The sequence below is a fragment of the Bos indicus x Bos taurus genome, chromosome 28 (genome assembly GCF_003369695.1).
Source record: "Bos indicus x Bos taurus breed Angus x Brahman F1 hybrid chromosome 28, Bos_hybrid_MaternalHap_v2.0, whole genome shotgun sequence".
NCBI classification, from domain to species: domain Eukaryota; kingdom Metazoa; phylum Chordata; class Mammalia; order Artiodactyla; family Bovidae; genus Bos; species Bos indicus x Bos taurus.
In genome coordinates, this window is record NC_040103.1 from 42,897,123 (window position 1) to 42,909,502 (window position 12,380).

The 12,380-nt window shown below is 50.9% G+C and overlaps 1 protein-coding gene across 5 annotated transcripts in view; it reads right to left on the reverse strand.

The window, feature by feature from the left end:
- ARHGAP22 (Rho GTPase activating protein 22) overlaps positions 1–12,380 on the reverse strand; it is a 179,622-nt gene that overhangs the window by 67,972 nt on the left and 99,270 nt on the right. The window contains exon 1 of one of the 5 annotated variants that reach the window (XM_027530587.1): positions 10,836–11,094. The exons of the other annotated variants lie outside the window; for them this stretch is intronic. Within the exon in view, the coding sequence (XP_027386388.1) occupies positions 10,836–10,887 (52 nt within the window). The 5' untranslated portion in view covers positions 10,888–11,094. Of the gene's footprint in view, positions 1–10,835; positions 11,095–12,380 lie in introns of those variants that run through there. 5 annotated transcript variants of the gene reach the window in all.

The following is a 12,380-nucleotide window of genomic DNA, read 5'->3' on the forward strand; positions in this document are numbered from 1 at the left end:
GGAGTAAGTGTCTTTTAATTTCATGGCTGCAATCACTATCTGCAGTGATTTTGGAGCCCCCAAAAATAAAGTCTGACACTGTTTCCACTGTTTCCCCATCTATTTCCCATGAAGTGATAGGGGAAGACAGAATATTTGAAGGAGTAATGGTCAAAAGCTTCCCGAGTCTGTTGAAAAACGTTGATCCAAGAATCTCAACGAATTCCAAGTATGATAAACTCAAAGAGATTCATACCAGACATATTATAGGTAAACTATCTAAAGACAGAATCTTAAAAGAAGCAGAATGATTCATCACATACAAAGAATTCTCAACAACAGTTAGTATCTTATCAAAAACCATGGAAACCAGAAAGCAGTGGGATGACATTTTCCAAACACGAGAAGAAAAGAGACTGTCAACCAAGAGTTCTATACCTATCAAAACCATCTTCAAAATGGGGAAGAAATTAAAGACATTCCAAGATAAACAAAAACTGAGAGGATCCGTTCTCTGTTGTGGCACGTAAGTAGCACAAGAAATGCAAAGGTGAAACAAGAGGACGCTGGATGATCACTTGGCTCTACATGAAGAAATAAAGAGTATCCACGAAAGTGGCCGTAATTAAATGCAGAAGGCGGTGTCATGTAGCTCTTGGCAGCACTCTTCTTGTATCTGATCAAAGGAAAACTGTTAATTACAAAACTGTTGATGGACTTATGACGCATAAAGATCTAGTAAGTGTGACAATAATGCACAGGGGAGAGAGGGAACAGAGCTACATCGGAGCAAAGGTTCTGTATGCCACTGAAGTTAATGTAGTATTACTCTGCACTAAATTGCTTTAAACTAAAAGACTAATTGTAGTCCCCAGAAGAGTACGAAAATAACTTCTAAAACACTGTAAAGAAACAACAAGGAAATCAAAGCAGTACATAGAAAATACCTATTTAACGCAAAAGTAGGCAGTAACGAACGTAGAGAACAAAAAAGACATGTCACATAGAAAATAAGTAGCAGAATGGCTGGCATCAACCCACACCGTCAGTGATTACCTTAAATGTAAATGTATTAAGTACTCCAACAGAAAAGTAAAGAATAACAGAATGGATTTAAAAATCAAACTACATGCTGTCTATAGTAAACATTTATTTCAAAACACAAGTAAACAGAAAGTGAAATGATGGAAAAGATATGCCGTACAAACTATACCCAAGGAGAGCTACAAATATTGAGCCAAGCAGACTTTAAGACAAAAATGTTACTGGAGACAAACAAGAAGATTTCATGATGAAAAAAGGCTGACCCAGCATAAAGACATAATAACTATAAACAAATATGCCTTAACAACAGAACTCCATAATTTATGAAGTAAAGACAGAACTGAAGTAAGATTCAATAATAATAGTTGGAAACTTCGGTTCTCCATTTTCAATAATGGACGGAGCAACCAGGCAGAAAATCAATAAAGAAACAGACGCCCAAACAACTCGGGTAACCAGGTGAGCCTGACTCATAGCGCTCCCCCTGGCACGTGCAGCCGGGTAACCAGGTGAGCCTGACTTACAGCGCTCCGCCCGACACGTGCAGCCGGGTAACCAGGTGAGCCTGACTTACAGCGCTCCGCCCGACACGTGCAGCCGGGTAACCAGGTGAGCCTGACTCATAGCGCTCCGCCCGACACGTGCAGCCGGGTAACCAGGTGAGCCTGACTTACAGCGCTCCGCCCGACACGTGCAGCCGGGTAACCAGGTGAGCCTGACTTACAGCGCTCCGCCCGACACGTGCAGCGCACCTGCTTCTCAAGCGCACGTGGAGCGAGTTCCAGGACAGCCCATATGCCGAATCATGACACAAGCCTTAAGCGCTTAAAAGGGGTGGATGAAACAAAGTACGGAAGCATACTCAGTGATGATAGAGTATAGAGTCCAGGTGACAGAGGAGTGGAATTAAAAATCAATAAAAAAGGAAATCTAGAGATCGCATAAATACGTGGACATTAAACAACTCACTCTTAAGAAGAAATAACCACAGAAATTTAAAAACCATTTGGAAATGAATGGAGATGAAAACACAACATTATCAAAACCTATGGCATACAACATGCTTAGAGAGAAATGTACAGCTATAAATGTCCACATTATAAAATAACAAAGATGTCAAATTAAAAACCTAACTTTCCCCTCTATGAAACTGAAAAAAGAACAAACCAAGCTCAGATCAAACAAGTAGAAAGAAATAAAGAAGACTAGAAATAAGTAAAACAAAGACTAGAAAAATAGAGAAAACCAATAAAAACAAAAGTGTGGTTCTTTGAAAAGATGACCATATCTGACAAACTTTAACTAGACTGACCAAGAAAAAGAGAACAAGACTTAAATTTCTAAAATCAAGGATGAAAAAGGGGACATCACTGCCAACCTTACAGAGATAAAAAAGATTACAAGGGGATATGAACAATCGTATGCCAACAAATTAGATGGCTTAGACCAAAAGAAAAATTCCTAGAAAGACATAAGTATCAAAACTGACTTAAGAAAAAATTGAAAATCTAAATAAACCTTTAACATAAGACTAAGTTAATAATTTAAACATCCCCCAAAATGTTTTATTAATGACTTCTACTAATCATTTAAAGGATGACTATCAGGTAGTTTCACTGGTGAATTCTACCAAACACTTGAAACGTTAATACCAATTATTCACAAGCCCTTCCAAAAAGCACAAGAGGAGCGAATGATTCCCAATTCCTGTGCAGCCAGTATTCCTCCAATATTGATAACAAAAACAAAGACCAATGTTCCTTGTGAATACAGATATGAAAATACTCAACAACACACTAGCAAAATACAATCTAAATGCTCCCCATTTGATGAGTGAGTGGATAAACCAAATATGGCATAATCATACTATGGACTGGCGGTTCAGTGCTAAAGAATCCACCTGCCAGTGCAGGAGACACAGGTTGGATTTCTGGGTTGGGAAGATCCCCCGGAGGAGGAAATGGCAACCCACTCCAGTATTCTTGTCTGAAAAAATCTCATGCATGGAGGAGCCTGGTGGGCTACAGTCCATGGGGTCGCAAAGAGCCGGTCACCACTGAGCAAATGAACACGCCCGCATGGACTATACCCAGCCATAAAAAGGACTGAAGTAGTGGTAAGATGCTGCAACGTGGCTGGACCTTGAAAATATTATGCTAAGTTAAAGAAGCCAATCACAAAAGGCCATGTATTGCCCAAAGGTATGCTGTTAAGTGGTTGCCAGGGGCTGCAGGATAAGCCGGAGGGTTGTCTTAGGAATGGGAAGTGACTGCTAATGGGCAAGGGGCTTCTTTCTGGGGTAAGAAAACTGTTCGAAAACTGGATTATGGTGATGGTTGCATACCTCTAAATATATTAAAAAATTACAGAGCTTTACATTCTAAATAAATGCATTCTATGATATTTGAAATATATCTCAAAAAGATGTTTAAAAGAGTTAGGTGATGGGTGTTTGGGGGAAGAGCCCAGCAAAAGGTCTAATTCAGGCAGGATGTGCATGAGCTACATAGCTGGGTTGGGGCAGGTGCGATAAGGAGAACTATTTAGGGGTTCAGTTTACTTGGATGCTCCCCATTTGGGGTCCAGGATTCCTGAAAGAGCATCCCTTCACGGTGCAAGGACCTACCAACAAAGAAGATGGGAAAGCACACATCAGGCATTTTTTTGCCCTCTCCCTCCAGGAATTTAGGACTCGAGCTCTCTGGGAGGCTTCCTGCCCTAATGGCCAAGGTCAAGGACTTCAAGCTCCTCCAGGATTGGCTCCTCTTCAGGCCATAAGTCCACCCTCCAACCCCAGTAACAGCAGTGTTGACCACGGCTGTGTGCTGGTTAAACAGACCTGCTACCCTGCCATCTCTCCTCCACCCCTAGATGAGTGCTGGCTGAGCCCCTCTCTGAACACGTAGGAAAAGGCATTCGACCTTCTTATGCCCCGTTGCTAAGAGCACAGAGCAGTTCCGAGTTTCCTCAAAAAATCATCTAAGGTTCAAGCTGAGAGGGACCTTGGAGACCATCCAGTCTTGCCTCCTTCCCTCTCTGGAGATGAGGAAGCTGAGGCTTGGAGTGGTAACGCGGTTCGAGAAGGGCAGTACTAGGATCGTCGTCCAGCCGTCTGACAGCCCTAGAGGTTGGCATGCCTGTCGCCATTTACAGGTGAAGATGCAGAGGCTCGGAGAGGTGGGAAGTGGCCGGGGGTACTTGGCTGGGAAATGGAACCACATAGTCCAGCAGAACCTGCTTCCCTTTTTGAGAAACCCACAGGACTGCTACCCCAGGACATCTGAATGGGGAAGAGGTAACAAATGGGGACACTTCTTGGAAAGCAACTGTGACCCCTGCAAGCCCTGAGCTGCAGCTAGGAGGCCTCCAGGCTCTGGGCTTCAAGCACAATCCTGCAGCACGAGGCTCGAACACTCTGACGCATCCAACCCACCTCACATCATCCTCTTCAGCTCATCACATCCTTAAGGTCGAGTCAGGCTGCAGGGCTCTCTCGCCTGGCTTCTGGCAGCCTTCCCAGACGAGAGAACAGACAGAGCCTGTCCTGCCTTCCCACCAGGGGGCTTCACTTGGTGAAGGGACAGGTTCTGCAAACCGACACGCAAATACTTAGTCACTGTGATAGGTGTTCTAGAGGAAAGGCAAGGGATGGCCTGTGAGCAAATGCCAGGGGTCAGAGAGGGCCTCTCAGGAAGAAGTGACACAGAGCTCACAGTGGGTGCCACTGGAGTCCCTTGAGCGTTTCTGAGCAAGCGGCAATGGGACCCGGAGGGCTGCTGGAGCAGGTGCTGGCTGGAGCTGGAGGATGGACTGGAATGGGGAGGATCCATGCAGAAAGACCGGAGACCACTCTAGTGGTTGGGCGGCAGGCTGGTGGCTGGACCCGGGGAGCTGGCATGGACGGAGACAAGTAGAGAAACTCAGATGGATTTTGGAAATGGAACTGGCAGAACCTGGCGTGGGCAGACTGGAGGAGGAAAACGGAAGTGAGTGTTTAGGTTTAGCCTCATCAGCTTTGGCCACTCTCTAGGCCAGGAGACAACCAGCGGAAGCGTCAAGCGAGTCTGGCGCTCAAAGTGAGGCCTGGGCGGAATAATCACTGTGATTCTGAGAAGGCCACCAGCAAGAGGGCCGAGCGGACGGGGCAGAAGTGAGTCCAGCAGCGTCGGCTTCTGCAGGAGCCTGGAGCAGCGGCAGAGAAGGAGCGGCTGGGAGCTGCACTGCTGGGAAGCCTCGACCTGACCCACCTCCACAGGCCTGGGAAGCCCTTCCCTAGTACGTCTGTTGCTCTGGCTGCTTGTCCTATGAGACTCAGCTTGGGCATCAGCCCTCCCAGAGCACGCAGGCCTGCTGCTCTCCCCACATTCCTTCTCAGCCTGTAACATCACCTTCTGCCGCCTGGGCCTCTGCTTCGTCAGGCTGTGAACACAGTGAGGGTGGATACTCCCTAGCTCTTTATCTTCATGCCAGGCACTAGGCCTGGTGTGGAGCGAGTGCCACAGATGATCGTTAAATGAACTGCCCAAGATGCCTATTTAGCAATCTTGGAAGAGTTTGTGGAAAATGGAACCGTCTCAAGAAAGTGGGCTCAAAGCTTGCACAGGCGTTTACAGAAGAGAACCAGTTCTATCACCCCCAACCCGGGGATGGCAGTCTCTCCCTCCAGGTCAGCAAGGGGCTCCTCTGCCCAGCTTGAACTGTGCTTAGTCACAGCATTCCTGCCCCGCCCACTGGCCTCTGTGCCCTGGCCACTAGACAGCCAGACATGCCCCTGGATATCAGGAAATGGGCCAGGAGTCCGTGTCAATGCCTCACGCTTGCTCGGAGAGCTCCACCAGGTGGGGCTGGACTCTCCCAGGCGGACTGCCTCTGGGACCCTGGGCGTCAGGAGACGGAAACAGGCGCAAGGAACACAACTGTCTCTCTGTTCCTGCTGCACCCACTGCTCTCCTGCCAGCTTCTCTGCCAAGTGCAGAGCCAGATCACAGAGATGACGAGACGACTGTCAGCTGGGCGGCACAGACCCACACCAACCAGGCACTAGACAGAACGAGATGGACTGGGCTCGTGGGTCAGGGTTTCAGAGCTGCTTCCAGGCGCAGGCCACCTTCCTAGGGCTTGACTGAAGGCATCATGAGAAGGCCCGGTGTCTGCAGGGGCCAGGGAGGTCCAGGCTGCGTGGTGGGGGGAGGTTGGAAAGGGGCTGGGGAGGGCTGTCAGGCAAACCAGCAAGGCTAGAAGCTGGGCTTTCTCTTGTAGGCACTGTGAGGCCAAGATGCAGTTTGAGGAGGGACATGAGGTGGCGGGAGCCATGCACGGGATGCTGGCTTGGGCAGAGGACTAGAAGACGCAGGGATGAACTTGGGATGACCAGTTGAGAAAGCCAGTACAGTTGAGATGATGAGGGTCTGCAAAAGCAATTCAATTGGCCTTGGGGGCAGGGATGTGGTCGCAGCCCTGGGCAGGATCTCAGGAGCCGTCAGCCTTTGGTCACGGGAAATGACCCTGGGCAGGCTGAGAGCCAGGAAACCGGGAGAAGGGGCTCCAGCTGGGGTGCTGGATCTGCAGGCTGGAGGTGGGCACTGCACAGGTGAGGGGCAGAGGATCTGGCGGCTCTTTCCTTAAAGGTGATCAAAGCCACTGGGACCTGGGGTGAGATGTGTGGGAGAGACTTACTGCAGAGTTCAGAGGGTGAAACAGAATTCACAGCCAAGCTTGGTATACGGGTGGGAGAACAGCTGGCCAGGAGAGGTTTGAAGGACCAGGCAGGCACAATCCGGGAGGAAGGGCGTGGGGCAGGCTCTCGGGCGCTTGGAGGAGTGGTACTGTTCACTAGGTCCAGCACCAGCGAGGGGTCACAGGTAAGTGCAGGAGGAGCAGAACGAGGCAGGGCCTGCAGACTGTTCCTGGGGGGTGTGGTGGTGACGGAGGGAAGGAGCGGGGGGCTGGGCCTCTGGAGCACCTCAGGGCAAGAAACTTTACACAAAAAAGTGTTCTGATGAGAGACGGAAGGCAGGTTCACAGGCTGATAGAAGGAGTCAGCGGAAGGAAGCGGGAGAGTGCTGGGAACACAGGACAGGATGGGGGCAAGGTTCCCGACGACAGGAGGGCGCCCAGTGCTGAGAGCAGGGGGAAACGTGGCGGGCAGAGGAGCAGTCGGGGGCGGCCAGCAGGCCTCGAAGGCCTCAGGGCCCCGTCCGCGCTTGCCCCTCCCCGGCCTCGGGCAACAGCTGCCTCAGCGCTGCTCCAAGCCCTGGCCTTGGGTCCCAGTGCAGAGTTGAAGAAAATGAAATCTGCCACTGCACAGACCCACCACCGAGCTCAATACAGCAGAAGCATCGGGAAATGTCACCTAAAAACAGAGAAATGAGACCATGTCCTGAGAGTTCAGAGCGAGCTTGTTCCCCTCTGCTTTTAGGAGGGAGCAACCCTTCTCTGCAAGGCAGATCCTGCTCGCTGACGTTTGGGCTTCTGCAGAAGCACCAGGGACTGCTCCAATTGTGTATGGAGAGAGAGGTGTCCATACACCTCTTTGCAGAGTCCATACACCTCTTTGCAGAGGCTTTGCAGAGTTCAGAGGGAGAAACAGAATTCACAGCCAAACTCAGCGTATGGGTAGGAGAATAGCCGGCCAGGGGAGGTAAGAACGACCAGTCAGGCACAATTCAGGAGGAGGGGCGTGAAGTATGATAGCACCTGCATATGAAAGTGAATGGATTCATACTGTGGCATATTGTGCCCCCATATGTGTCTACAGTAATCCCTCCCCAGGCCCAGGATGCCCCCCACCCCCGCAACTCCACCACCAGCAGGACAGAAGGTGTCCTCTGCAGAGAGTGCCAGGCTTTGGATTTTAAAGACATTAAGCCCAGATCTACTACGGTGATTCTGGCACGTGATATATTTTTGCCGCTCTCTTTATGGAATTTACTACTTGAGCCTGCCGATTTTATCAAGGACACTTCTACTCAGAGACAACATGGTCAAATATCCTGTTGTAAAAGTCTGATTCAGAAATATCCAAGAATGAAATCGCTAACAACATCTGTTGTCTTGGGGAAAGGTATACCAATGACTAATGGATTCTCTTTTGATCTTAAAGAAAAAACACACACTTTTCTAGTCTGGAAAGTCAGAAAGCTTCTTCAGAGGCAGCTTGTAACAGCTACACAACACACACACACCCCTACATACACACCCCCTTAAAATAGATGGACTGCATCACTGCTATGACAACTGAATCACAGGCCAAAGAAGTGTTTCTCAAAGTGTGTTCAAAGATACAGATGCCATGAGATGCTCTACAAAAGGCAGGTTCCCTGGGCAAAAGTTTGAAGACTGTATCTATTAACACTCTCCGCCTGATTTGGAGATGCACATTTGCACCAATTAACATGCGGACACTCTCCACCTGATTTGGAGATGCACATTTGCACCGATTAACATGCGGAAAGTTCTGAAGTCTTGCAGTGAAAAGCCTCGCAAAGTTTAATAACTCATGATTTCTAAGGTTGCGGCCAAGGAAACCTTGCTGCCCTGTTTACGGCAGAACTTGTTTGGAACACTGATCCCAGCTGTCTCCTGCCCAGCCAGACAGGTGCAAATCTGTTAAATGAGGCAACGACATTTGAACATCTGGAGATTTTACACTAAAAACCCGAATGTTGGGACTCCCCTAGTGGTCCAGCGGCTAAGGCTCTGAGTTGCCCATGCACAAGGCCCGGGTTTGATGCCCTGGTCAGGGAACGAGATCCCACATGCCACATGCAAAGATCCCACATGCTGTAACGAAGATGCAAGATTCCACACCTCAACTAAGATCCAGTGCAGCCAAACGAACATTTTTTTCACAAAAGCCACAAATGTCTCCAATTCTGGACCGTCCTGCCTGCCTGCCAGTGGCTGGCTGCCTGCTCGGGACAGGGCAGGTGCACTCGGGCACCGCAGTGCTGCCCAGCCCCTCTCACTCCAGGACTGCCCAGCTCTGCGACTTCAGGTGGGCTTCAGGACTTGCTGGGTGATTCAGACTGGGTCCCTGCTCCCAGGCTGCACTGGCCAGCTCTGTCTCAGGATGGGTTGGGAGGATGGGAGCAAAGTGGGAAACACGCCTGCACCAGGCCTGTTTCTCACACGGATTGTGCAACCTGGGGTCCATAGTCCCAGAAGACAGCCCCAGCAGCACACCCTCTTACTGCTCCCTTCGGGGGTTACTAGTTGAGTAAGTACCTTCCCTAACCCAGCCCTGGCAAATCCACCTTTGCTTCTAGGATATTAGCTCCACCTCCCAGTAGGATGTACTGAGAAATGGCCCAGAAAGACCAAAGGTGCTCTAGGCTCCCACTGAAATCCTTGCTGCTCTGCGCTGGGCTCTGGCCTGACCTCAGTCAGCATGAGCCAGACCCTGCCCTCTGAATCCTATGGAGGCCCTGGTTACTGCAGTAGCCAAGATACACTTGCCCTCCATCTATTCCTTCCAAACACAAAAATGCATATGTAAAATTCTTTTTTCTTGTTAAAATCAAAGTTAGGAAAACTGTTGCTCTAGGGCAATGAGAACCATGAAACTCATCTTATTTCATTTGAGCTGCACAAAAGCTCAACCACAGATATTATCTTACGGCCAGATTAACTGGGCTCTTTCTCTCTTTGCTCTATATGATCTGTTTAAGTGTAGGGCCCTATTTAGTTTTGTTATATTTACTTCTCATGTTAAAAACGACCTCAAACTCTTTGTGAACAAACCAATACATTTGCGCCATCTTTATCATCACCTGGACAAGAGTTCTTCAAGCTGCTTGACACATTCCAACATTTCTGTATCAGGATCCAGAATATACTTTTCAAAGAATCAGAACCTGGCGCCCATCTGGTAAAGCGGGCGCCCATCTTACAGTTTACAGGCAAGGCTTCCCAGACTCACCTTGTCACACCAGTCACTTAGGGAAGCCCTTAAACACACAGCTTCGCAGACCCTTCCCCAGAGCCTATCCAGGAAGTAGGTCAGAGTGAGGCTAGGCAATCTGCATGTTTAATAAGCGAGGGACAGGTGGGTTTTAGGTTCCCACGAGCTTGGGAGGCGCTGCGGTAAAGGGTTGCATTATCTTGTTTCTGGCAATCAACAGGGATAGTTTCAGCCAGTCAAGGGTTAAGTTAGAAGGGCCACTGCCCAAAGGAGGCCGGACCTCCGCAGCCGCCAACGTCCTCGGCGCGTTTCTCGGCTTGGAACCCTCTCCAAGCCCGCTGCGTTCCACAAGCAAGCTCCCCGCGACTTTTGGAAAACTCTGAGTCAGGGCCCCTGGGTCCAAGTTTGTGACAGAGGCGGGCGTGGAGAATGAATGGCCCCGCTCCGAGGCGGTTAAGCCGCAGAGGCGGCGACGGGAGCAAACCAGGCTCTCTGCAAAGGACCTGCGGGCGGGGCCGGGAGCCAGGGGCTCCGCCGACCCAGCCTTGGACTTGGCGGACGAGCAGCCGGCGCTCACCGTCCGCGCCGGACCCTGTAGGGCGGGCTTTCCCCTCCTCTCGGCTCCCCTTCTACCCCGGGATGGGACCCTAACCTCCAGCCGGGCTCCGCCGAGCAAGAGGAGCCTCTGGACGCGCGCTCCAAAGTTCGGACACCGGGGGAAAGTTGCAGCCACAACTGAGCCCTTTCCACGGCGGAAGCAGGTGTCGGGTGGCCCAGGGAATCCTGCGGACAAATCCCCGAGGCGGGACCGGCAGCGTCCCGTGGCTGCAGGAGGGAACCGGCGGCGCGCGCCCCTCGCCTGGGCGCCTAAGTCCCGAGTCCGCGGCGCACGTGCCCGCCCAAAAGTTACCTTTGGGCGCTCGCAGGTGTCCCCTCCAGTCTTTGCAGCAACACAGCCCCATTGCAGCAGCCTACGCCCGCGGCTCAGCTTCGCTGCCTGGCGCGCCGCCTGCTGCCCGCACCCCCGGAGCAGGGTGGCTGATGTCCGGCTGGCGGACGGTGCCCAGCCCGGCACGGGGCCACAGACCCGGCCGCTCCGTCTCCCTTACGCTCCGTACCGGTCCCGCTCCGCGGGTATCCCGGCCTCCGGGCAGACCCTGCTAATCAATAGGAGAATGCGCAGATCGCGCCAGCCGCCGGGCCGGCCCGCTTTTATCTCCGCGCGCCGGGGCGGCCCCTACGCCGGCTCCCTGCCCTCGCGGGCGCCCTCCCCACGGCCCGTTACTCTCCCGGGGCGCCGGGCTGTGCGCTCGCGAGGGGCCGCCAGGGGGTGCTGTGCGAGCCGGCGCAGTCTGCGGCTCCCTGCTCTACCCGCAGGGAACCGTGGTGGGGGATGCTGGCAGACCGGAAGGAAAGGTCCCCTCGCACTGCAAGGGCGGCGCCACCCCTCCCCCAGCATCCTCTAAGTGGTCACCTCGTGGTGACTTGGGAGGTGTCTACGAGGGCCACCCTGCTCTCCGTTTCCCAGCTCGCCTGCACTCTATAACTGAGGAATTGCCCAGGCTTCTCCCAAACCTGGCTGGGCTATCCATGGACTGTGTGACTTTGGGTAAGTCATTTCCCCTCTGAGACTGTTCTCCTGAGCACAAATTAAAGGTTTGATGGTGTCAAGTTAGTCAAACACTCTGTGCTCAGTGTCCTCATCTATCAGATAGGAAGAATAATAGAAATGCTTCGAGGGATCCTTGCGAAGATGTAATGCATAATCGTTAAAATGATCTAGGATTCGAGGGATCCTTGCGAAGATTTAATGCATAATCGTTAAATTGATCTAGGACACATTTGGCATTTTGTGAAGTGCTTTGTAAGTGGGATGGAGAAGGAAATGGCAACCCACCCCAGTATTCTTGCCTGGAGAATTCCCTGGACAGAGAAGCCCTGTGGGCTACAGTGCATGGAGTTGCAAACAGTCCGACAGGACTGGGCAACACTTGTAAGTGGGCACGATCGTCATCATCACATGTTTGTGGGGGCTTGTTTGGTGCCCTCACTCTGGAAGGTAACACTCGAGGTGCTCATTAAAACTAAAAATGCTCAGACCCTGGGGCCAAGCGAGGAATCAGCCCACACTCTCAGGAAAACCCATACCAGGCTTTTCACTGCAGCGCTGTTTGTAACTGCAAAAAATTGAGACCAAAAAGATGTTCGTCAGTAAAGGGATTATCAAATACACTGGCACTTCCATAAAATGAAATGCTATCAAAGGAGGGAGCTGCAGCTGGATGTTGAAGATCTATGGATTCATAGTACTTATGTAAAACACACACCTTTAGAACATTATTCCACTGTATAATGCCCATTCCATGCCAGGCACTGCTCTAGACACTTGGGCCAGGAAAAATACTTGGGAAGAAAGCAAAATAATCAAGTGGTTCCCTCCAGGGAAAGGGCAAGA